Source organism: Oncorhynchus keta, chromosome 13, assembly GCF_023373465.1.
Source record: "Oncorhynchus keta strain PuntledgeMale-10-30-2019 chromosome 13, Oket_V2, whole genome shotgun sequence".
Classification (NCBI taxonomy): domain Eukaryota; kingdom Metazoa; phylum Chordata; class Actinopteri; order Salmoniformes; family Salmonidae; genus Oncorhynchus; species Oncorhynchus keta.
In genome coordinates, this window is record NC_068433.1 from 42,871,857 (window position 1) to 42,899,467 (window position 27,611).

At 42.4% G+C, this 27,611-nt stretch overlaps 1 protein-coding gene across 2 annotated transcripts; it reads right to left on the reverse strand.

The window, feature by feature from the left end:
* Nucleotides 1-2,110: 2,110 nt before the first annotated feature.
* Nucleotides 2,111-27,571, reverse strand: LOC118392371 (sulfotransferase 4A1). 2 transcript variants are annotated; one of them, XR_008062881.1, is made up of 8 exons: nt 26,957-27,571; nt 16,141-16,271; nt 14,829-14,909; nt 14,626-14,752; nt 14,315-14,409; nt 8,362-8,500; nt 7,002-7,102; nt 2,111-3,504 (listed from the first exon to the last, which is right to left on the reverse strand). XR_008062881.1 is itself a non-coding variant. In XM_052460207.1 (7 exons), exons 1-7 carry the CDS (start codon nt 27,123-27,125, stop codon nt 3,392-3,394), a joined length of 855 nt encoding a protein of 284 aa, XP_052316167.1. In that variant the 5' UTR covers nt 27,126-27,567; the 3' UTR covers nt 2,111-3,391. The 2 variants fall into 2 exon arrangements, 1 of the variants encoding a protein (XP_052316167.1); XM_052460207.1 differs by lacking the exon at nt 7,002-7,102 and having other exon boundaries at nt 26,957-27,567.
* Between the last annotated feature and the right edge of the window lie 40 nt (nt 27,572-27,611).

Consider the following 27,611-nt stretch of genomic DNA (forward strand, 5'->3'; position numbering starts at 1 on the left):
CAAGGTTCCCGTACAGATACGGGAACGTGTCCCCTCTCCATGAGCCATAAAACCCCTTTTTTAACAGTACATGATAAGGGAGCACATCACCTGTCATTATCAAGACTAACCTCATGTCTTATACTGCTATCTAGTGGCCAATATAGTCAATGACAAGGCAGCGGTGGCGGTGTGGAGCCCGGAGCTAGACAATCAGCATTACTTTGGCAGACTATGCAAGAGCAGAACATAGGACACCTGTTGGGTGTACTACAAAGCAGGTTCAATGAGTTAGACTGCTAACTTTGATAAACAACCAGAAATAATGATGGATTTTCTGGTTCTTTAAAAAAGCTAAACTTAGATATGTGTTTTTGGTTGTTGAGTCAATTAGACCATGCCAATTTCAAGCATATTTATATTTTTTTAATTACAAGTGTCTATTCTACCTTTATCCAGGGTCCTGACTCTATAGTCTACTAATCTACCTTTTCCCAGAATATTTAGGCAAGTTAGCTGGCTAACTCATTGAACCTGCTTTGTAGTATACCCCACAGGTCACAGATCTGTTTGTGCTGTCTTGCCAAATCCTATTGTCATTGGTGCGGGGCGATGACCAGTCCTCGGGGCATGAGGGTCAGGTCCCCCAGACTGAGGTCGAGGGGCACCACAGGGGCTGTCTGCCTCATACCTTCTGCCTTGGTGGAGCTGTGGGGACATGGGAGAGAGAAGGGTGGTAAATCAAATCATTCATGAGAGCAGGGTGTTCTGTTCCTGCATCACATGAGGATTGTTTACAGTGTCTTGCTCTTCCCAAAGCAAACACATCATAAATCAACTCTAGGCTACTATTCTATTTGAATTGTGTGTTTAGATATCAGACACACACCATGTAGAGGAGATGGTTGCCAACTTGTCTCAGTCAATCAAAGCAACAGCAATAGGAAACACTTTTCGTCAGGATGAGAGCAGAATTGAAACATAAAAGGCTGTTATTATTTTACTTCAAATTAACCTTTTCATAATTAGCATAAACTTTGATGGCGCCCCAAGGTTAATCACAACATTTACATATTTGCCTCCTGCTTAGATTATTAAAAGGGTAAATGTTTACTCAAATGTTTGTGTTGTTTTATGCAAATTATGTCACAAATGAATTTATGAATTTTCACTTGAATGGAAAGTACCGTTTGTAATTTAGAAATATCTAAATTAGTTTCTGTGATCTCTCCAATTGAAATGGTTGTTTCTTCTAAATGTTTTATTTGACTTTGCTTGATTCATTTAAAGCTGCAATTTAAAAAACACAGATGAAAAGGGTCAGGAAGAAATGTAGCCTGCTACAATTAAATTAAAACTATTCCTCTGAAGCTAGTGCTCAAGTTTAGATTATTCTGAATTGTTGCAATATTATTTGTCCTTTTCATTCTATTATGTAGCATTAGGACAACTAATGTGGTTGCTGATTGAATGTTATAGTTACCCTCTTTCTTTATGTCATGTAGCTCTGGATCGATTGAAATTGTTGCTCTCTGAGTCTGACCTGAGTTTTCCCTCGGTTTCTTTGGAGAGCTTCGTAGAAGCGCAGAGAACGCGTTGTGGTTGTCATAGAGATATATCGGCACCGTTCTATAGTTCCAGACTCCTCCCGCTATTGTTTATGATTGGATAGAAGTTATGTCAGGAATTCACATCATGCCTTTGCCTCTACTTCAAGCTAAATATTCTTCATCCAGATTAGTAGACCCTCACTCAACAGTAAACACCCCCCGTCGAGTGGTTAGTGATAAGGATACTGTCGATGTCTAGGGTTGTTAGACCTAGTGTTAACTTATAGTTTACTGAAGTAATAACACAAATAATAATAATATATTCAACTTCTATAGCGCTTTTCATTCAAAAAAGAATCTCAAATAATCAAATATAACAGCTACGGCATATGATAATAGTAGGTGTGGACTACGAGCTTCAACCAGAGGTGAGCGTTTTGAGTGTGCAACAGTTGAGAGGGAACCACGTGGCTTGAGCAGAGAGAGGTTGTCAACGGAAGTACCAACATTTATACCTTGACTCAAAATTGCTAGCTAGTAATGCAAGTGCATTGAAGACATCACACACAACACAATTGTCCTCTAGACATAACTTTATTAATAAACCATCAAGCAAGCATGTAAAGTACGATGCATTATGCCCAGGTTAGGACAACCCTACAGGCATATAAAAACCAAACAAACAGTACACCACATTACCCTTGAAGAGATGGGCTGCAGCAGGATTGCCAACGGTCGTAAACAGAGAGAATGAGCGAAAAAGCTGACAAGAGAGTTTATTTCCCTTTTGGTTTATTGTCTATTCCACTTGCTTTGGCAATGTAAACACATGTATCTAAAGCCAATTGAATCGATAGAGAGATACAGACAGAGTGAGAGAAACAGAGAGAGAGAGAGAGATACAGAGAGAGAGAGAGAGATACAGAGTGAGAGAAACAGAGAGAGAGAGAGAGAGAATAAAACAGGGATGTCCTAAGCACAGAACTGAGCCTGTGGGAGGGGTTGAGGTTGTTACATCCACATCAATGAAGACATTCACAAGTGTCCAGCAGAGCAGAGGGGATGGGGGTTTGGGGGTCTACTGGTCTCTCTGGGGGCATTTACAGCAGGGAGGAGGCGGAGGAGGAGGAGAGAAAGAGACGCAAGCAATGGAAGAGAAAAGGGGCTACATGTACTTGGGGGAGAGCACACAGAGAATGCTGGTAACATGGAGGGATACTCTGTTGTTTCAGTGTGGTACAGTAACTCTATAGGTGGCTATGGGTCTGAGGACAGAGAAAGGCATCACTTTAGCAGCATAAACAAACAGAACTGATATGAAAGGCAGTTGTGATGTGTCATTTTTGTGATTTTGCTCACACATGAGCATGTACACACACACACACGCGCACACACACACACACACGCACACACACAGACAGACACACACACACACACATTCCCCATTCACCTCGGCAAGAAAGGTTGATACAAAAAGTCTAGTGCTGATTAAGCTAATGCCCATTGAAAGCCTTTTTGTAACAAACAAGCAATGTAATGTAATGTACTGAAAGTGAAAAACGTGTGCTAAAATGAAGGACTAGGTCAAATAGGAACTGACCTGGATACAGCTAAAACGGAACACTTGCTCTGTATCAAAGGGCAGTCATGGGGGTCTCTATACTCTATACTTGACTTATGATTCCCCACCATAGCATTCATACAGCATTATACAATATATCTAAAACGTGATTGTTTGATTGATTCATTGATTGATTGATTTATTGAGTGATGAAGAGAGGCAGAGGAGTGTACGGTGTTTAGGCAGCAGGAGGAGGAGTGGAAGTCCGTGTTCGTGTCGTTGTGGTCAGTCGGTCCGGTCCTCACAGGCCGAAGTCAAAGGTCAGGTCAGACTTGCCCATCTTCTGTCTATACACCGCGTCAAACTTGTCGTTCATAGACACGGTGAAGATGTCCTGCCACAGTCCCACGCGACCTGACAGAAGAAAGAGTCACATGACCATACATCACTTCGGTTTGAGCTATGAATGAGACGAATGACCAAGAGGAGTGGTCAGTAGTCGATATGAATGTTGTCATTTTGAAACCTTCTTTATTGCGTATTGATCAGCTCGTAGGCCATCTATGCTTCCTTATGACTCCCAACCGTGTACAGTGAGGTCCATAAATCACCCTCCATAGAGATGAGCAAAAAAGGCCGTATGAAATAAATCATACAGATACGGAACTATATTGTACGCATATTTTTGTGTGGGAAATTATATTATTTTACACTAATACAATTGCTCAGAGAAAGAGATTTTGTTCAACAAGTTATATTGAGCAACATAGCCCCATAACGTCAAAGATACAACAGCATATTTTACTTCAGGTAATCAAATCAAATCAAAAAAACAAAATGTCATTTGTCACACGCTTGGTGAACAACAGGTGTAGAATTGAAGTTAAATGCTTGCGGCCCTTCTCAACAATGCAGAGTGAAAATAGAAACAATAGTAGAAGATAATAACACATGGAATAGAGATGCACAATGAGTCACAATAACTTTGCTATATACACAGGGTACCAGTACCGGGTCGTTGTGCAGGGGTTCGAGGTAATGGAGGTAGATATGTACATACAGTGTATTCAGGAAGTATTCAGACCCCTTCACTTTTACCACATTTTGTTACGTTACAGCCTTATTCTAAAAAATAAATTGTCCTCATCAATCCTCACACAATAACCCATAATGACAAAACAAAAACATGTTTTTAGAAATTGAGCTCAGCTGCATCCTGTTTCAATTGATTATCCTTGAGATGTTTCTACAACTTGATTGGTGTCCGCCTGTGGTAAATTCAATTGATTGCACATGATTTGTAAAGGCACACACCCGTCTATATAAGGTCCCACATTTGACAGTAGATGTCAGAGCATAAACCAAGCCATGATGTCCGCAGAGCTCAGAGACAGGATTGTGTCGAGGCACAGATCTGGGGCATTGAAGGTCCCCAAGAACACATTGGCCTTCATCATTCTTAAATGGAAGAAGTTTGGAACCACCAACTCTATCTAGAGCAGGCCGTCCAGCCAAACTGAGCAATCAGGGGAGACGGGCCTTGGTCAGGGAGGTGAAACAAGAACCCGATGGTCACTCTGACAGAGCTCTAGAGTTCCTCTGTAGAGATGGGAGAACCTTCAACCATCTCTGCAGCCCTCCACCAATCAGGCCTTTATGGTAGAAGCCACTCCTCAGTAAAAGGCACAAGACAACACAAGAGTGGCTTCGGGACAAGTCTCTGAATGTCCTTGAGTGGCCCAGCCAGAGCCCGGACTTGAACCCGATTTGACCATCTCTGGAGAGACCTGAAAATAGCTGTGCGGCGACGCTCCCCATCCAACCTGACAGAGCTTGAGATGATCTGCAGAAGAGAATGGGAGAAACTCCCCAAATACAGGTGTGAAAAGCTTGTAGCGTCATACCCAAGAAGACTTGAGGCTGTAATCGCTGCCAAATGTGCATCAACAAAGTACTGAGCAAAGGGTCTGAATACGTATGTAATTGTGATATTTCAGTTTTTGCTTTGTCATTATGGGGTATTGTGTGTAGACTGATGAGGGGGAAAAAACGATTTAATACAGTTAATACATTTTAGAATAAGGCTGTAACGTAAGAACGTACAACATTTTGGGAAATGTGAGAAAAGTCAAGGGGTCTGAATACTTTCTGAATGCTCTGTACGTAAGGGTCACTGAAGAGGGGCGACGTCATCAATGTACTTATTAATGAAGCCACTGATGTGATAAACTCCTCAATGTTATCGGATGAGTCCTGAAACATATTCCAGTCTGTGCTAGCGAAACAGTCCTGTAACTTAGCACCAGACCACTTCCGTATTGAGCATGTCACTGGTACTTCCTGTTGGGAGTTTCTGTTTGTAAGCAGGAATCAGGAAGACAAGAGATTTGGTCAGATTTGCCAAAGGGAGGGCCTTGTATCTATTTCTGCGTGTGGAGTAAAGGTGATCAAGGGTTTTGTCGCCTCTAGTTGCACAGGTGACATGCTGGTAATAATGAGGTAAAACAGATTTCAGTTTCCCTGCATTCAAATCACAGGCCAGGAGAAGTGCGTCCCTCTGGAAGTTGTCATAGAGCATCGGTTTGTGGTGGTATACAGACAGCGTCGGAAAAATATAGATGAAAACTCTCTTGGTAAATAGCACGGTCTGCGGCTTATGAGGTCTTCCAACTCAGGCGAGCAAAAACTTGAGACTAACATTAGAGAGCGCGCACCAGCAGCTGTTTAACTAAGAGACATACCCCCCTCCCCCCTACTCTTAACCAAGGGTGCAGAATATCTAGAGCTGCCAACTCGCTGAAGCAGAAACCTTCATCCAAATCGAGGTCAGTGATCGCTGTTCTGAACACGTTTTCGGCCATAGGAAATGATGGCGGAGACATTATGCACAATAAAAGTTACGATCAGCATAAGAAAACACAAAAATAGCAGAATTTGTCAGCTCGTAGAGCGGGCGCTATCTAATGCGACGTCATCCCGTACATCCAAGTATGGGGTTCTTTTCTGCTTTGGATCCTTATTTAGGCGCCAAACCCACCACTGGTGTGCGTAGTAGTCAAAGAGCTCTATTTTCAAGTTATCCAACGAATGTCAATTCCGGGAGTTTGCTAAAATGGCATTGGTACTTGGATTGGAGCCGGTGCTATGGTCAGATTACATGAAAATAGAGCTCTTTGGCCACGCATACCAGTTTGGGGTCGAAATAAGGGTGTATAAGCAGAAAAGAACCCCATCCTCACTGTAAAATATGGTGGTGGATCTTTGACGTTATAGGGCTATTTTGCTTTCACTGCTCCGAGGTCCTTTGTTAAGATCAACGGCATCATGAACTTTGCCAAGTACCAGGACATTTTAGCCAAAAAAAAAGGTTGAAACTTGGACGCGAGTGGATCTTCTAGCAAAACAATAACACCAACGACACATCAAAATCCAAAAAGAAATGGTTCATTGACAGCAAAATCAACATTTTTCAATGTCCATCTCAGTCTCTGGACTTGAAAACCTGTGGTTTGAATTGAAGTGGGCCGTCCATAAGCACAGATGAAGGATATCAAGGATCTGGAAAGATTCTGTATGGAGGAATGGTCCAAGATCACTCCAAATGTGTCCTCCAATCTCATAAAACATTTGAGAAAAAGGCTCAGGGCCGATAACCGCACAAGGTGAGGTATAGAAAGGTGTTGAAATCAGGGGTCAATCATTTTGACCCCTATCGTTTTGAGAGAAAAAAATATTACTTGTAAAACAAAATCTCTTTCTCTGAAAAATGCTATTACCATAAAATAATTTCCCCAATTTTTGGAGTACACCATATAAGTATTTGTATTATTTATTTGATACAGTCTTTTTTGCTCATCTGTCAAGAGTGCCAATCATTTTGGGCCTATGTATGTCTACAGACATGGACTCACCTGTCCTCCAGTAGTGTGTATAGGAATGTGTGTTTATGGCCCTATTAGCTCAGAGCTGTATGTTAGACCAGCACCAGGTCAGAGGTTAGGGTCCATATGCACTACAAGAAACAGAATATGGAGAAAACAAGACAAATCTGACAACAAATCATAAGAAAAAACAACATAACAAAAATCAACAATAATCAACATGAAAAATGGAATCATAATTATATTAAAATGACATTCACAAATCATAATGCAAAAAAAGTACAACAAATGTGAATGGATTTCCAAACTGATCAGTAAGGTTCAACTCCTTGTGCCAGAAATCACTGAGCTGTAATTACTATGTAATTACTACTATTACTAGAGCAAAAATAGGAGTGAATGGAAATGCCCTTAATGAATGGTCCAGAGTACGATATTCCCTAATTCCTTTGAAAGTGTATGTTACTGCTGGGGTATGTACATCTGATTCATGATCTGTGGTTTGCTACAATAAAGCTCTAGTTACTCTCTGCCCCTAACAGACCCAGGATCAGCCTTCCGCAAACCAGTGCTAACCTTCACCATTATGAGCCAAACAACTAAACTGGCCCTGGATCATTGCTTAAAGATATAGACTACACACAAACGCATATTATGTAACTGTTCTTCATAGCCGACATACAAATCTGGTATAGGTTGACTCATCCTCAGCCAGCCGAGACATACACTCCCCCAGGGTTAGCACAGCTATAAAGCCATATAAACAAATTCGATATGCTTTGAAGAGTGTGCATCCGTATGCATACAGCAGTGGACACATAGCAGGTTTCTGTATTTTGATGTACGGCTGAGGCTCACACACTCCGCTCTGATATCCTCTTTCTTTGTCTCTCTCTCTCTGTCATTCCCTCTCTCCCTCTCTGTTCCCCCTCTTCTATCCGAGTACACCATGTCATGCACTGCAAGCATGCTTGTGTCTAGGCTTGTGAGTGTCTTATAGTAGCCTAAACAATGTATATGATACGAGCAGCAAAGCCATGAACGGGGCTAGAGGGAGTCTGGTCACATCAGTTTAGCAAATACAGTACACAAAGTACAGTGTGTGTGTGTGTGTGTGTGTGTGTGTGTGTGTGTGTGTGTGTGTGTGTGTGTGTGTGTGTGTGTGTGTGTGTGTGTGTGTGTTGTTTTTCTTCCTTCCCTCTATCCCTCTCTTTCTCTTCCTCGCTCTCTACCTCTGTCCTTCCCTATCTCTCTCCCACTCCCCCATATCTCTTGCTCCCTCTTTCTCCCTCTCTCCCTTCCTTCTCTCCCTACCCCCTCTATTTCTCTACCTCCCTCTCTCCCCCATCCCTCCCCCCTCGCTCCCTCCTGCAGATGGAGAGGGTCTCACCCCTGCAGATGGAGAGGGCCTCTGAGTTGCAGCACTGCTCTATGAGCTGGTTGCAGCTCTCTACCATTGTCTCCAGCTGGGCCTTGTCACACGAGACACCCAGGAACCTCGCCAGCTTCCCCACCAATGTCCCCAGGTCCTGGAGAGCGAGAGGGGAGAGAGCAGAAGAGGAGACGAGAGAGAGAGAGAGAGAGAGAGAGCGAGAGAGAGAGAGAAATTCAAATAAAATAGTAACTATATTTAGTCTCCTCCAAAATCATTGGCATTTTACATGCATGTTACCTAATTTTTACACCCCAGTGAAACAGGAAGCCATGGAAGGCCACAATACAGTTCCTTAAAGGGCTAATCAGCAGTTGCTACATCCATTCTTGGACTTCTGAATTCATTATACAGTGGGGTAAAAAAGTATTTAGTCAGCCACCAATTGTGCAAGTTCTCCCACTTAAAAAGATGAGAGAGGCCTGTAATTTTCATCATAGGTACCCTTCAACTATGACAGACAAAATTAGAGAAAATCCAGAAAATCACATTGTAGGATTTTTAATGAATTTATTTGCAAATTATGGTGGAAAATAAGTATTTGGTCAATAACAAAAGTTTATCTCAATACTTTGTTATATACCCTTTGTTGGAAATGACAGAGGTCAAACGTTTTCTGAAAGTCTGTTGCTGGTATTTTGGCCCATTCCTCCATGCAGATCTCCTCTAGATCAGTGATGTTTTGGGGCTGTTGCTGGCCAACACGGACTTTCAACTCCCTCCAAAGATTTTCTATGGGGTTGAGCTCTGGAGACTGGCTAGGCCACTTCAGGACCTTGAAATGCTTCTTACGAAGCCACTCCTTCGTTGCCCGGGCGATGTGTTTGGGATCATTGTCATGCTGAAATACCCAGACATGTTTCATCTTCAATGCCCTTGCTGATGGAAGGATGTTTTCACTCAAAATCTCACGATACATGGCCCCATTCATTCTTTCCTTTACACGGATCAGTCGTTCTGGTCCCTTTGCATAAAAACAGCCCCAAAGCATGATGTTTCCACCCCCATGCTTCACAGTAGGTATGGTGTTCTTTGGATGCAACTCAGCATTCTTTGTCCTCCAAACACGGCAAGTTTAGTTTTTACCAAAAAGTTATATTTTGGTTTCATCTGACCATATGACATTCTCCCAATCTTCTTCTGGATCATCCAAATGCTCTCTGGCAAACTTCAGACGGGCCTGGACATGTACTGGCTTAAGCAGGGGGACACGTCTGGCACTGCAGGATTTGAGTCCCTGGCGGCGTAGTGTGTTACTGATGGTAGGCTTTGTTACTTTGGTCCCAGCTCTCTGCAGGTCATTCACTAGGTCCCCCCGTGTGGTTCTGGGATTTTTGCTCACCGTTCTTGTGATCATTTTGACCTCACGGGGTGAGATCTTGCGTGGAGCCCCAGATCGAGGGAGATTATCAGTGGTCTTGTATGTCTTCTATCTCCTAATAATTGCTCCCACAGTTGATTTCTTCAAACCAAGCTGCTTACCTATTGTAGATTCAGTCTTCCCAGCCTGGTGCAGGTCTACAATTTTGTTTCTGGTGTCCTTTGACAGCTCTTTGGTCTTGGCCATAGTGGAGTTTGGAGTGTGACTGTTTGAGGTTGTGGACAGGTCTCTTTTATACTGATAACAAGTTCAAACAGGGACCATTAATACAGGTAACGAGTGGAGGACAGAGGAGCCTCTTAAAGAAGAAGTTACAGGTCTGTGAGAGCCAGAAATCTTGCTTTTTTGTAGGTGACCAAATACTTATTTTCCACCATAATTTGCAGATAAATTCATAAAAAATCCTACAATGTGATTTTCTGGATTTCTTTTCTAATTTTGTTTGTCAAAGTTGAAGTGTACCTATGATGACAATTACAGGCCTCTCATCTTTTTAAGTGGGAGAACTTGCACAATTGGTGGCTGACTAAATACTTTTTTTGCCCCACTGTATGTACCCATTGATTATTGAAGAATATAATTTTGAAATGCCTCATGGGCTTAGTTCAACTGCCGTATTCCATCAGACACCAATATATAAACTTGTTTTACTTTTTTTTGTAAACAAATACATCTTTAACAAACACTATATTGCTCCAAAACATGATTAAAAATATAATTTTGATAGCATGGACTGTCAGTCCTTGCATCCATAGCTTTGCCTATGAATTTGAGAGTGGTGACATTTCTCCAGCCCCATCCCTCAGCTTTTTACCCAAACCAGGGGTGGGGAGACGGCTTTGTTATCGTTGCTACTGCTGATTGCGCTTCCAGCTGAGACTAAATTTAAAAAGTTGAATGTTAATGCAGATTAATAAAAAATATATATATATTTAGGGGTGCCAATAATTTAGACAATTACGTATTTTTTTGAGAAATTACTTGTTAAACAAAATCTATTTCTCTGAGCAATATAAAATAATACATTTTTTTGGAGTAGACCATATAGCTCAGTATTTGTATTATTTATTTTATACAGTATTTTTTGCTAATCTTTATCAAGAGTGCCAATCATTTATGAGGTGACTGTACCAAATTATCTCTTCTTATCACTTCGAAATGACCTATGAGCTATGTCTTCTTAATAGGCGGGTTGCAGTGCATTCTATTCCACACACAACGCAGTCACACCACTGTCACACCACTGTGACAAGGGCTGTATTTATAGGGGGAGTGGGGTAAGTTGAGCCAAAGGGGTATGGTTTTCTTGTTTCTAGGAAACCATACGCAAAATGTATCATTTGACAAAATATACTGAACAAAAATATAAGGCATTACCGCTGGGATATGAGTTAACAGTGGTAAGAAGTACAACATGTTTGTTAGGTGTTAAGTCTGTGTTAAAATATGCTTCAAATGAATAAAAGACAAAAAGTAATTATGTTGAATTTTGTTTGGAAAATAAATATAGACATGGTTTTAAAACAGTAGTGGTAATACTTAATTCAGTACAGACATTTGTAGGCGTCTTAACATACCCTGTTCCGCTTGTCCGAAATAAGAGGTCTCTGTTGGCACAACTTACCCGGGAGTATGAGGTCAATTGAGCCAAGAGACCCCTTTTTTTGGACAAGCTATGTTTTCGAAACTGTAATGTTTACAAGTATTCTGATTATTTCCAGGGATACACAACATCCTGAAATCTATGTAAAAAATCTTTGTTCGAAAGAATACTATATTTCTCCCTTGACGGAGTGATGCTGAATGTAAAAAGCGGCTCAACTCACTCCACTCTCCCCTACATCTCAGACAGAGCGGGGGTTGAACTCTGACTCCGAACATCTGATTATGTCATCTAGACACGTGTACAGATCCTTCTATGCGTTATCAAGCGGTTATACATTGGAGTTTCATTGCCTTGCTATAAAGAGGCTGAATTTCTGTCTGCCTATGTGGACGGTTATAAACTTTGACCGCAGTTCCCTTTTCTCTTTCTATAGAAACAGAAGTTTTCTTATCCTTATATAACACACTTGCTCAGCAAATACCCTTGATACACATGTTACTGTTCATCTCAGTTGCGCACGAGCCATTTTTGGATCTGTGTTGAAACGTGCCTACAGCAGAACAGCAATGGTCAAACGCTCAAATATCTTTACAGAACGTCTGATCATGTTCTTGCCTTAGTTACTGACTTGCATTTCTGAGACCAACTTTTGTCATCAGTGAACACAAAAGCCACTGTTAAGTTTTGTTCCTGGAATATAACGCATTGTTTTCGTCAGAAGAGAAACGTGTGCAATTGTTTTTCACTGTTTCTGGCCATCAGTAAATTCTACTGCACAAAACACTTCTGGCTGGTGTACCCCGGGTTTTGTTGTGTACCTGTGCTTTGTGGCAGCCGGTACTTTGTACTTGGTTGTGTGTACTTTGTGCTGCCTCACTTGTTCTTTGGGCATTTGTTTTTGTGACGCGGTTGCGTCCTGTTTTAATAATTGCCTGAGTAAAGTGCTTTGTCCACTCATCTCTGCTCTCCTGCGCCTGACTTCCATGCACCGGCTACACCCACCCATTGACAAAACCAGCCCATCAGTGTCATACCATGTACAATATAATAACAGTGTATGGAAAGATCGAGGAAATGGGGACTGTCTAATTGTTACAATATTGTTGACATGCAGGGATGCAGAGCATGAAGTTGGGTTAACCATAAGTCATCATCTTCCACATTGTGAACTTTGAAAGAGCTTTTCTCTGGTGATGATTGAGGCCTGTACATAGTTGTGTTCCTTCATTGTATTCACCTTTTTTACTTGCATTTATTCATCTATTTTTTTTACCCAATTTTGTGATATCCAATTGGTAGTTACAGTCTTGTCTCATCTCTGCAACTCTCCTACGGACTCGGGAGAGGCGAAGGTCGAGAGCCGCGCGTCCTCCGAAACACGACCCTGCCAAGCTGCACTACTCACTTAACCCGGAAGCCAGCCGCACCAATGTGTCGGAGGAAACTTGCGGATAGTGTTTCTGCGCACCAATGGAAAGTCTATATAGCAACGAGCAAACTAGCCTTTGTATTGAATACATGGAACTGCAATGTGATGATACCGATGAATGTGCTTATTTCTTCTATTTTTTTATCAGGAATAATATTTGTGCATGAAATTGTTTGGTGTAATATGCATAAAAGGAGAGTAATAGCCCATAATTCTGCACCTTTTGATAGTTGTACTTCCTTTTTAGTGACTGCAAAGAAAATGTATTGATCTACTTGGATTTTTATTAGACAGACTAACTTTCTGTTTTGTCCGCTGGGACTCAATAGATAAGTATGGTAGCGTTTATCTTTTTGCAGGCAGTTGTGTTCTTTTTCAATCAATCTGGAATGTTGACGGTTTATGGTCATTTTGATGGATATATTTATGTTTTGAGGAGGCAACTACATTTGCTAAAACGCATTCAGTCTTTTGCAAAAGGCCACAGAGTTCTCTGTCTTTTGAACTCTATTTGGGAAGTCGACAACAACGTTAAAAATAAAATGCTTGTATGCGATTGAGAGAAACTGTAACCTGTTTTCTTCCTAAGAAAGGTAGGCTTCATGAGCTACTTGCCCCCAACAGTGTCAATGCTGTAACTATGTTGTAACACTGATAGTCACTTTGAGTGATAGTGAATAAGATCACGTCTTGGAAGGCTTGCTAGTGTATATACTGTATAAATGTTTGTGTTTGCAAATTATTCCTAATAAGAACATGCTGTGTTTCTGGGCAGGTGTTTGTGTGTGTGTGTGTGTGTGTGTGTGTGTGTGTGTGTGTGTGTGTGTGTGTGTGTGTGTGTGTGTGTGTGTGTGTGTGTGTGCGTGCGTGCGTGCGTGCGTGCGTGCGTGCGTGCGTGCGTGCGTGCGTGCGTGCGTGCGTGCGTGCGTGCGTGCTTGTGTCCGTGTGTGTGTGTGTGTGTGTGTGTGTGTGTGTGTGTGTGTGTGTGTGTGTGTGTGTGTGTGTGTGTGTGTGTGTGTGTGTGTGTGTGTGTGTGTGTGTGTGTGTGTGTGTGTGTGTGTGTGGTGTGTGTGTGTGTGTTTCTGTGCAATGCAGCCCTGCAGGGACCTTTGGGACAGCAAACACTATTGATTTGGCCCCCTTCTGCCCCAGTGAGAGTACAGTTACAGTTATGTTCCACAGACCGGAACTCTGGTTGCCACGTAGCTCTGAGGGTGGTACGATTATCATAGGGGTTAGGTGGTATGGGTAAAGTTACAGTGACATTGGTTTGGGATAGGATAGAGCAGGACCACCCAAAGCAGGGCCAAACTTGGCTTGTTAGAGGCTTCCAGAATTATCTTGTGGTGGGTTTTAGCGGCTGACTACTCACTGTACCTCTAGGATAGAGGCTGGGGGTTCTGGTAAGGTTTGGTGTTAGTTAGATATATGGTAGACAGTAGATATAGATGAGTGATGGAGGGAGAGAGCGAGGAGGAAAGAGTTTGTTTTTTACCTTGTACATGTCTTCATATTTCAGGAAGAGGACGTTTGAGTCCATGCGATGCTCCCAGAACTCCTGCACGTGCTCAAACCAGGAACCATATCCCACTATGAGACAGAGAGATAAAAAGAAGGGGAGAGAGAGAGATATATAGGTGGAGAGAGTTAAGTGAGTTTCCCCAGGTGACTAGGCTTTCTCTTCCCTCTTCACACAACCTGGCCTGATCAGTTACTCATTGCCTACATAATCATTAAGAAAAGTAGTCCAGTGTCGACACCCCCTGCACACCTGGGGGGTGGTGAACCCTGAACTCTGACACTCACGCTTGTCGTTCATGAAGCGTCTGCAGAACTCCTGAAAGGTTCCGCGGTAGCTCATGGTTCTGAGGGAGCGGTGGAACTGGTAGTAAGACACCACAAGATCTTTAGGGTTCCTCGCCATGTAGATCACCTACAGGAGAACCACATAGACAATTAGGATTGAATACATGGAAACATTATACAAACCAATTGAAGTGTACTCTAACCTTGGACTCTCCATTGTGCATGGCTGTAGGCAGGAAGCGGTAGGGCAGGTGGCTTTTGATCAGACGAGGAGACGTCAATTCCTGGGAAAACATAGAGGAAACATCATCATAACATTGGGAACAGAGACGGTATAAAACAAGGAGCAGAAAAACACCTAATCCATTTCTTGCTTTGCATTGAAATATGGTGCTGCATGTGGTGGGCTGAGTGTTTTGGTTAACTGTACCTGTCTGTTTTACAAGCAAGTGATTCAGGATCAGGAAGTAGTAATACTCAGTGCTGTAGGCCTACCTGTATAATGTCTAGGCCAGGCTGAGGGTACTCCAGGACAGTAGTAATACTCAGTGCTGTAGGTCTATCTGTATAATGTCTAGGCCAGGCTAAGGGTACTCCAGAACAGTAGTAATACTCAGTGCTGTAGGTCTACCTGTATAATGTCTAGGCCAGGCTGAGGGTACTCCAGAACAGTAGTAATACTCAGTGTTGTAGGCCTACCTGTATAATGTCTAGGCCAGGCTAAGGGTACTCCAGAACAGTAGTAATACTCAGTGCTGTAGGCCTACCTGTATAATGTCTAGGCCAGGCTAAGGGTACTCCAGAACAGTAGTAATACTCAGTGCTGTAGGCCTACCTGTATAATGTCTAGGCCAGGCTAAGGGTACTCCAGAACAGTAGTAATACTCAGTGCTGTAGGTCTACCTGTATAATGTCTAGGCCAGGCTAAGGGTACTCCAGAACAGTAGTAATACTCAGTGCTGTAGGCCTACCTGTATAATGTCTAGGCCAGGCTAAGGGTACTCCAGAACAGTAGTAATACTCAGTGCTGTAGGCCTACCTGTATAATGTCTAGGCCAGGCTAAGGGTACTCCAGGACAGTAGTAATACTCAGTGCTGTAGGCCTACCTGTATAATGTCTAGGCCAGGCTAAGGGTACTCCAGAACAGTAGTAATACTCAGTGCTGTAGGCCTACCTGTATAATGTCTAGGCCAGGCTAAGGGTACTACAGGACAGTAGTAATACTCAGTGCTGTAGGCCTACCTGTATAATGTCTAGGCCAGGCTAAGGGTACTCCAGGACAGTAGTAATACTCAGTGCTGTAGGCCTACCTGTATAATGTCTAGGCCAGGCAAAGGGTACTCCAGAACAGTAGTAATACTCAGTGCTGTAGGCCTACCCGTATAATGTCTAGGCCAGGCTAAGGGTACTCCAGAACAGTAGTAATACTCAGTGCTGTAGGCCTACCTGTATAATGTCTAGGCCAGGCTAAGGGTACTCCAGGACAGTAGTAATACTCAGTGCTGTAGGCCTACCTGTATAATGTCTAGGCCAGGCTGAGGGTACTCCAGAACAGGAAGCTGCTCATCGATGTTCATCAGACCAATCTCATCTGGTTCCGCTCCCTGACTCACCAGATACACAACTTCCTGAAGGAGACTGGTACCTGAGAGAGCGAGAGAGAGAGAGAGAGAGAGAGAGAGAGAGAGAGAGAGAGAGAGGGGGGGGGGGTAGGAGAGAATAAGAGAATCAAGAGGAATAAGTAAATGGGCAGTCGTTTGTCTAAACGTAAAATTATACCAATGAGGGGAAAATTCACAGCCCAAAATACACCATTATAGTTTTTGTTACCAACCTCACACCCCAAATGATCTTCACGGAACAAAAATATAAATGCAACATGCAACAATTTCAACGATTTTACTGAGCTATAGTTCTTAAGGAAATGTGTTAATTGAAATAAAGGCCATAATCTATCTATTTCACATGACTGGGAATACAGATATGCATCTGTTGGTCACAGATACCTTATAAAAAGGTAGGGGCGTGGATCAGAAAACCAGTCAGTATCTGGTGTGACCACCATTTTCCTCATGCAGCGCAACACATCTCCATCCCATATAGTTGATCAGGCTGTGGATTGTGGCCTGTGGAATGTTGTCCCACTCCTCTTCAATGGCTGTGTGAAGTTGCTGGATATTGGTGGGAACTGGAACACGCTGTCATACACGTCGATCTAGAGCATCCCAAACATGCTCAATGGGTAACATGTCTAGTGAGTATGCAGGCCATTGACGAACTGGGACATTTACAGCTTCCAGGAATTGTGTATATATCCTTGCGACATGGGCCATGCATTATCATGCTGAAACATGAGGTGATGGGGACGGATGAATGGCACAACCCCACCGACGCCATGGGCCACTCTGTTCACAATCAGCAAACCTCTTGCCCACATGATGCTATACGTGGTCTGCTGTTGTGCGGCCGGTTTGACGTACTGCCAAATTCTCTAAAACTATGTTGTAGGCAGCTTATTGTAGAGAAATTAACATTAAATTCAGTGGCAACAGCTCTGGTGGACATTCCTGCAGTCAGCATGCCAATTACACGCTCCCTCAAAACTTGAGACATTTGTTGCATTGTGCTGTGTGACAAAACTGCACATTTTTGAGTGGCCCTTTATTGTCCCCAGGACAAGGTGCTCCTGTATAATGATCATGCTGTTTAATCAGCTTATTGATATGCCACACCTGTCAGGCGGATGGATTATCTTGGCAAAGGAGAAATGCTCACTATAGGGATGTAAACAAATTGCTCCACAAAATTTGAGAGAAATGTGCTTTTTGTGTGTATGGAACATTTCGGGGATATTTTATTTCAGTTCATGAAACATGGGACCAACACTAAACATGTTGTGTTTATATTTTTGTGCAGTATAGTTTTATACCGAATTCTGCAATGCTAGTTTGGCTATTTTGGCTAGCTAACCTTAGCTAGGTAGGTAGCTAACCTAGCACCAAAGCCAGCACAGTATCTGGATCTTCCCCTTTTTTTTTTCCACTGCAGTTTCAGGTGAGCAGCACTCAGTGAGTCCGTGTTAAACCTTGTGAAAAAGTAGATAGTGCTCCTAATGGAAGTACCAATGCCAAAGACAAGAAAAGGACATGCCATTTTTTTGCAGAGAATTGTAAAAGAAGGAATGGCTACATATCTAGCTAGCTCACTACACTACAATTCATAATGGACTGGTAATATGTAGTCCGTTAGCTAGCTACACATATTTTGCCAGACAGTAAATAAATGATTTAGCTAATAAATCAGAATCTAATTCATGTTAATAAGTTATCCCCATCATTGTTCAGGTAAGCCATTTTTGTCATATAATGGTATTTGGTCAAATTATTATTGGCACGGTTCAAAGACAGGCAATAGAGAGTGAGAGAGAGAGCACCACCCATGTTGTGGCAGGGAGAGGACGAACGGGTCATCAGCTGAGTACTTGGAATTTGTGTTATAAGGCAGTCTGGTAAAGCACTTTGACCAGCAATTTACATTGTCAGTTCAACTCCTCATCTTTGCTGACTAAGTCCAAGTGCTAAAACAAAACAGTTGTTGCCTAGATTCTGATTTCATATTGTTGTCATGGCAGGGGACAGAGACAGTCAGTGGAGAGAGCGAGAGAGAGAGAGCATTGCCCATGTTGAGGCAGGGAGAGGACGAATAGGTCATCAGGTGAGAATTTGGAGTGTAGTGGTGAAGAAACAATGGTGAACACACAAATTAAATATTTAAATGTAGTCCTATAAGACATGCTTTGTAGATGTATTATTGTTTAAGTTTATTCATATTTCGGCAATAGAAAGTCCCATCTATTTTGGCAATAGAAAGTAAGACACTGTTTGTCATGTTTGTTGAAGGGGACTGAGCCACAATTCAGGGACCAGTTGAGCACAGATGACAGGGGCAGAGCCACCGAACAAATATAAGTTATCGACATCAGCACCAGCACAAAGTCAAACCAACCACATCACAAGTTTATTGTAATCCAGACGTGAGCTGACATACTTTTGTCATTTCAAGCTAAGTGGTTTCAAGATTCCCCCTGGCTGCATTACAGTGCCTCTTTAAAGTTTTTTTTTAAATAAGAGGTCATGCTTTGGCAAAAACTCAGACCCTGCCTTTTATTGTCCCCAGCACAAGGTGCACCTGTGTAATGATCATGCTGTTTAATCAGCTTCTTGATATGCCACACATGTCAGGTGGATGGATTACCTTGGCAAAGAAGAAATGCTCGCTAACAGGGATGTAAACAAATTGGAGCAATACATTTGATAGAAATATGCTTTTTGTGTGTATGGAACTTTTCTGGGATATTTTATTTCACCTCATGAAACATGGGACCAACACTTAACATGTTGTGTTTATATTTTTGTGCAGTATAGTTTTACACTGAATGCAGCAATGCTAGTTTGGCAATTTTAGCTAACCTTAGCTAGCACCAGGCTTTAGAAATTGGAAGAAGACTATTGAGAAGTTTTCAGCTCATGCTAAAAGAGTTCACAAAAATCAAACCCTGTGGACTCACAGTTATCTACTGCTTTAGCCAGACAAGAAGAGGAAGCTACTGAAAATTGTAGGTTCAGTGACGTTCTTCGCAAGACAGGGTGAGGCCTTAACCTTTTGTGACTAGGGGGCAGTATTTTCATTTTTGGACAAATAACGTTCCCGTAGTAAACGGGATCAGAATTGTAGGTTCAGTGACGTTCTTCGCAAGACAGGGTGAGGCCTTAAGAGGTCATGAGGAAGAACATGAAAATCTTTAGGAACTTTTAAAAGGCAGAAGACGACAAAGTCCTTCAGAGCTGGTTAAAGAGGCACAACCATGATTACACTAGCCCTAAGATACAGAATGATATTCTTAACTTAATGAGAAATTACATCATTTGAATAGCCAAAATCATCTGATCTCTCCCCTTCCCCCCAACAACACAAAGTTAAGCCCTTGGCTGTTGGACAGGCGAACAGTGAGTATTGACTGTCCACTTGGGTAGTGCAATAAGCATTTTTCTACGGCTGGCCATGCTTTCCACCTGGCTACCCCTACCCCGGTCAACTGCCCGGCATCCCCCATAGCAACTCGCCCAAGCATCCCCCATTTCTCCTTCACCCAAATTCAGATAACTGATGTTCTGAAAGAGCTGCAAAATCTGGACCTCTACAAATCAGCCGGGCTAGACAATCTCGACCCCTCTTTCCAAAAATATCTGCCGAAATCGTTGCAACACCTATTACTATCCTGTTCAACTTCTCTTTCGTATCGTCTGACATTCCCAAAGATTGGAAAGCTGTCGCGATCATCCCCCTCTTCAAAGGGGGAGACACTCTAGACCCAAACTGCTACAGACCTATATCTATCCTACCCTGCCTTTCTAAGGTCTTCGAAAGCCAAGTTAACAAACAGATTACCGACCATTTCGAATCCCACTGCACCTTCTCCGCTAAGCAATCTGGTTTCAGAGCTGGTCATGGGTGCACCTCAGCCACACTCAGCCACACACAATACGCAGCCGTATTCATCGACTTACTACTTCTCTGATAGAGTTCAGTGTGTCAAATCGGAGGGCCTGTTGTCTGGACCCCTGGCATTCTCTATTGGGGATGCCACAGGGTTCAATTCTCGGGCCGACTCTCTTCTCTGTATACATCAATGATGTTGCTCTTGCTGCTGATGATTCTCTGATCCACCTCTACGCAGACGACACCATTCTGTATACTTTTGGCCCTTCTTTGGACACTGTGTTAACTAACCCCCAGACGAGCTTCAATACCATTACAACTCTCCTTCCGTTGCCTCGAACTGCTCTTAAATTCAAGCAAAACTAAATGAATGCTCTTCAACCGATCGCTGCCCGCACCTGCCTGCCCGTCCAGCATCACTACTCTGGACAGTTCTGACTTACAATATTTGGACAACTACAAATACCTAGGTTTCTGGTTAGACTGTAAACTCTCCTTCCAGACTCACATTAAGCATCTCCAATCCAAAATTAAATCTAGAATCGGCTTCCTATTTTGCACAAAGCCTCCTTCACTCATGCTGCCAAACATGCCCTCGTAAAACTGACTATCCTACTGATCCTCGACTTCGGCGATGTCATTTACAAAATAGCCTCCAACACTACTCAACAAATGGATGCAGTCTATCACAGTGCCATCCGTTTTGTCACCAAAGCCTCATATACTACCCACCATTGCGACCTGTACGCTCTCGTTGGCTGGCCCTCGCTTGGCCCTCGCACTGGTCACCATAGCAGCACCCACCCGTAGCACTCGCTCCAGCAGGTATATTTCACTGGTCACCCCCAAAGCCAATTCCTCCTTTGGTTGCCTTTCCTTCCAGTTCTCTGCTGCCAATGACTGGAACGAACTGCAAAAATCACTGAAGCTGGATACTCATATCTCCCTCACTAGCTTTAAGCACCAGCTGTCAGAGCAGCTCACAGATCACTGCACCTGTACATAGCCCACCTGTAAATAGCCCATCCATCGACCTCATCCACATACTGTATTTATTTATTTATCTTTCTCCTTTGCACCCCAGTATCTTGACTTGCGCATTCATCTTCTGCACATCATTCACTCCAATGTTTAATTGGTATATTGTAATTACTTCGCCACTATGGCCTATACCTGCCTTATCTTACCTTATTTGCATACATGGTATATAGACTTTTTTCTACTGTATTGACTTTATGTTTGTTTATTCCATGTGTAACTCTGTGTTGTTGTATGTGTCGAACTGCTTTGCTTTATCTTGGCCAGGTCGCAGTTGTAAATGAGAACTTGTTCTCAACTAGCCTACCTGGTTAAAAAAAGGTTAAATAAATAAACAAAGTGCGGTTCCCAGATTTTTCATATCGTCAAACCGTCTTTCTCTCATTTCATGATTTACGGTATAACCGGTTAGTACACAAGGGGGGCGGCAAAAACGTAAAAACATACCAATGGGCATCTGCTACCAGAATTCAAAGAATTTGCGAATTTCCATGTCAGGCAATGTCAGGCAATCCAGCTCATAAAGTTATACAGTTGAAGTCGGAAGTGTACATACACTTAGGTTGGAGTCATTAAAAATCGTTTTTCAACCACTCCACAAATTTCTTGTTAACAAACTCTCATTTTAGGAAGTCGGTTAGGACATCTACTTTGTGCATGACACAAGTCATTTTTCCAACAATTGCTTACAGACAGATTATTTCACTTATAATTCACTGTATAGCAATTCCAGTGGGTCAGAAGTTTACATACACTAGGTTGACTGTGCCTTTTAACAGCTTGGAAAATTCCAGAAAATGATGTCATGGCTTTAGAAGATTCTGATAGGCTAATTGACATCATTTGAGTCAATTGGAGGTGTTCCTGTAGATGTATTTCTAGGCCTACCTTCAAACTCAGTGCCTCTTTGCTTGACATCCTGGGAAAATCAAAACAAATCAGTCAAGACTTTAGAAAAACATTGTAGACCTCCACAAGTCTGGTTCATTCTTGGGAGCAATTTCCAAACGCCTGAAGGTATCATGTTCATCTGTAAAAACAATAGTACGCAAGTATAAACACCATAGGACCACGTAGCTGTCATACTGCTCAGGAAGGAGACGTGTTCTGTCTCCTAGAGATGAATGTACTTTGGTGCGAAAAGTGCAAATCAATCCCAGAACAACAGCAAAGGACCTTGTGAAGATGCTGGAGGAAACAGGTACAAAAGTATCTATATCCACAGTAAAACGAGTCCTATACTGACATATTCTGAAAGGCCACTCAGCAAGGAAGAAGCCACTGCTCCAAAACCGCCATAAAAAAGAGCCATGTCAATTTACAGAAATACTCAAAATAAACATTAATAAAAGATACAATTGTTAGGCACGGAATTACAGATACACTTCTACTTAATGCAACTGCTGTGTCAGATTTCAAAAAAACTTTACGGAAAAATCACACCATGCTATAAACTGAGTACGGCGCTCAGAGACCAAAACAACCCAAACAATATCCGCCATGTTGTGTAGTCAACAGAAGTCAGAAATAGCATTATAAATATTCACTTACCTTTGATGATCTTCATCAGAATGCACTCCCAGGAATCCCAGTTCCACAATAAATGTGTGTTAGACCCAAGTTAAACAATTTAAAGGCAATGCTACCAAATACTAATTGAATGTATGTAAACTTCTGACCCACTGATAATGTGATGAAAGAAATGAAAGCTGAAATAAATCATTCTCTCTACTATTATTCTGACATTTCACATTCTTAAAATAAAGTGGTGATCCTAAATGACCTACAACAGGGATTTTTACTAGGATTAAAAGTCAGGAATTGTGAAAAACTGAGTTTAAATGTATTTGGCTAAGGTGTATGTAAACTTCCAACTTCAACTGTATCGGTAGGAGATACTCAATGTTATTTTTGGTGCGTTTGAACATTTACAAGCGAATGTAAACGAGAGACATTGTACAAATGAACAAAGTTTTGATGCATGCTTGTCTGATCTGAAGAAGCATGTATACAAGCTGTGTCTGTCTGGGGTTGCCTGCTCTACTCAGAGAAGAAGGCCAAGCCTGTCAGGCCGAGCCTGTCAGGCCAACCCAACAGGCTCGGCCTGACATTCTAAAGCTGAATCCACTGAAACCTTTCAATAGTGATCCCAATAGCAGGGAGAAATCACTATTTCTCTCACCTTATTAATTCATTAACTTAATTAGATAACTAGCTAGGTAAACTTAAAGGTCGCTTTAACACAGAATTCTTACTTTTTCACAGCAGGAAGAAAAGATAAAACACGTAAGATATCTCTTGCTGTGTTTTATATTTTCACAAATCTAAAATGCTTCTCTTTGTAATTTCTTTTCGGAGTCAGACAAATGTTGTCCTTCAGTTACACTTCTCCGCGAGGAAGACAATTCATAAATGGGCATTCTATCACTTGACAGCGCTCTGACTGAAATGTAGCTTTTTTTCTCAGGTACTTTTCTCTGCACCTTTCTCAGGTAAAACTCAAGATGAACTTTAATCAAAACATTAGGAAGTGTAGATGGCTACATTATATCTATGATAAACATTAGAAATGATGGACATGCATTGTTTTTGCAAAAAATATCTTGCTTTTTCATTGTAAACTCATTTACTTGTGTGGCTGCCAGCCAAATAGTGGCGCACTTCTGCAGTCATCCGATGAATATTAAGCTATTTTCTGTTGAATGTACTGCGCTAATGTATTTTCTGCGAAGGAAAACTATAGTTGCACGTCCCTGGTCCCTGATCACTCTGTTGAAGCAAAAAAAACACTGTTGACTTTGAATATAAAACGCGACCCCTGTCAATTCACAGCTGGACTCACCTGCTCCTGCTTTCTCCCATTGTGCTATTTACAAACACACACGTGACTGGCTCAACCATTCTGGGGAACTTTGAGAAGCTTCATAATGTAAAATAATGTGACAGGTGAAATGAAGAACGTGATCTGCTTTATCTCCTAATGCATTGCAGAAGTTAGGTAGCAGGTATTTACTTAAAAAGTTGCTACAAATGGTATTGACTATATTGAAAAGCAAACCAGTTTCTATTTCCAAATACCCCGTTATACAGTATATACGGTATACTGCCTCAAGCCTACAGTCCACCTGTGCACAATGTCTTTACCAACTACATATTTTACCAGGACTTGAAAAATGAACATTTATTTTCAGCAAAAGCATTGTGGACATTGGGGAATTGTGCATCTCCCGCCCTTCTGTTTGATGGGCCTGAGCCTATTGCAACATGGACATGATTGAGGAAGATTCGTGGCTAGGTGTGCTTGCACGTGGAAGGACTGTTCTCTCCCTCAATAGCGCCTGTATGCTGTCTCTATCTAGTCTTAACTTTCCGATAGTTCACGTTCCACTCTCCAAACCCTATAAATGGCATGTTATTTATTTATATATATTTTTATTGAACCTTTATTTAACTACGAAAGTCAGATAAGAACACATTCCTATTTACAATGATGGCCTACCCAGGACAAACCAGGACAACTCTGGGCCAGTTGTGCGCCGCCCTATGGGACTCCCAATCATGGACGGAAATGATACAGCCTGGAATTGAACCAGGGACTGTAGTGACGCCTCTTGCACTGAGATGCAGTGCCTTAGACTAATGCGTCACTCGGGATCCAAATTTACAGAATGGTTACCTGGAGGAAAATGGGGTAGGGTCATGCTTTTTTAATTTCAGTCAAAGGGAGGGTTTAGTATTTTTTTTTTAATCTAGTCCAGGGGTGGGTCATGTAATTTGGAACTGATGAAATTTCAATATTTCTGTGTTTTAGAATGAGTTGCATGTTGGGCTATGTATCGATGTGTGCCCAATGCTTCCCTTCATCTCTGATTCTCCACTGGGCAGGCAACATCATAGGCTATTTAGTGTGGTCTCAATAAAATGATCCATAGCCTATAAAGCGCATGCTCTGAGAAGCACAGAACATAGTTATATTTCTAAGATACACTATATATTCAAAAGTATGTGGACACCCCTTCAAATTAGTGGATTCGGCTATTTCAGCCACAAGCGTTGATGACAGGTGTATAAAACTGAGCAAACAGCCATGCAATCTCCATAGACAAACATTGGCAGTAGAATGCCCTTACTGAAGAGCTCAGAGACTTTCAAAGTGGCACCATAGGATGCCACCTTTCCAACAAGTCAGTTCATCAAATTTCTGCCCTGCCAGACCTGCCCTGGTCAACTGTGAGTGCAAAAGTAGAAAGGCACAACAACGGCTCAGCCGTGAAGTGGTAGGCCACACAAGTTCACAGAACAGGACCGCTGAGTGCTGAAGCGTGTAAAACTCGTCTGTCCTCGGTTGCTACACTCACTATCGAGTTCCAAACCGCCTCCTTCCCAGAAGAATGGAGACTGTTGTAGCAGCAAAGGGGGGACCAACTCCATATTAATGCCCATGATTTTGGAATGAGATGGTTGATAAGCAGGTGTTCACATACTTTCGGGCCTGCAGTATATGTAAAAGGGCGTAGAATTGCATTAAATGTTTATAAAAGGTTATTTTTATGCGATGAAAGATTCATGCAATGCTTTTACTAGGAAGGAGATCTTTCCGTCCCTACTCTTGTCCATGGTGGTCTGCGAACCCAAAACCTTCTGGCCTGCAGCCCTGTGCGCTATCAAAATTCCTGTGTTGCCATGTTATGCTTACAAGACGAAGGACAATTTCTAAAACTGCATATCTAAGACCCTGGTCTGTCCAGGAAGTGAGGGTAAATGGTAGACATGTTCTCTGCTATCCACTTTGTTTTGATTCTTATTTTGGGTACAGGGGAGGGTCCATTTTTTTCCCCCAAGTATTCAGGGAGGGTTTAGGTCATATATATAGCTGGAGGGAGGGCCAGACATTTGCGTTTCAGAGGATTGATTCTATCCATGTAAACCTTATTATAAATAACATTCACTGCCTTACAGTGCTACTATCGTAGGGAACAATATCACTGATCACTGACTGACAGCCTGCATCTGTTTCTAGGCCTAGGGAGCATAGCAACCCAGACTGTTCCCACCTCTCTTCTTCTCTCCTTCTCTCTCCTGCAATTATAATTTACTCCTGAGGATGCAGATATAGGCACTGCTGGAATGCTGTGTGGACAGATTAGAGACATTAAAGGAACAATTGCTCTATATGTCTCTGAAATATTTTACCACCACAATGAACTCGAGGGAATACGGATATTTACGTCCACCTAGTCACGTGACCTGGAGTACCCACCCGCGCCGCGAGTTCTGCTCCAGCACAGGTTGTCAACACACAAGTGCGTCACACTCAAGCACCGCGTAGCCCGGTCCGCACCAACACAGCAATGCGCAAAGCAAGCTGGTTGAGACAGGAAGAGACGGATGTAAACAGTAACCCGAGGCCTAAAAATTCAATACATTGTCTGTGTATCCTCGGATAACAGACAACAGCGAATTGATGCGAAGTGCGCAGGCGTTAAACGTAACTCGAAGGTACCCATGATAAGTTATTTAGCCTGCTGCAGGCTATGTTTGGAGAGAGGTAAACATTTACGACTTTCCCTAATAGGCCAGTGAAACTCAGCACACAATGCAATAATAAACTCACAAGGACTCAACTGGAGACATTTGCCTTTATTACACACGACACAATAAGACGAAAGAAATGTTAAGCAACTATAGACCTACACCTAAGACCCTGCATTTTCAAGCCTACAGCATGCTGCATCCAGTGAGGGTACTGCACTAACGTATTGCATAGCATCAACACATGCCAATATTGTTTACCTGACTTGGGATACGTGACAATCCATATGTCGCTACTTCGGAGGGAGAAGTTGGCGATCTCCTCCATCTTTCCTCTGCAGAAGGGTGGAAGTCGCACTCCATCAAACTCGTAGTATTTGCTCTCAAACTCAATCGGGGTGCTTGGCGTGTCTGCCTCGCTCTCGGCCATCCTCAAAACGGGCACTAAACGAAAATATATTTGCAATCAATTTTGAGAGCTATAATATCTCGAGTGCGAGTCGAGATATATGGTTGTGATAGTTCGCGAGCGAAGTACGCATTGACCTTCAGCCAATCACGTCGTAGCAAAGTGATGTAATGCGATGCGTTCATGTGAGGCGCGCGCCTCCTCTTCAGCATCAGCACCAGTTCACTCTTGCGGAGCACGCGCGTGCTCACTAGTCTCTGTAGCCGGAAGAGGAATGCTTTCAAGCATAGGCTACATGAAGCATTGAAGATGATGCTAATAGGCCTGCTGTTGTTCTTGGAATTAAAAATCAACAGATTAGGTTTTCCAATTATAGGTGAATTGCATTCTTTATTCGCCTATGGAATGGTCCATGTTTAATCCGAGTAGACTGCTGTCAAGTGAGCCGACGCCCGCAAAACGCTGCCAAGCCATCCGCGCATCAGTCTCCTGAATTTTATCTGCGTG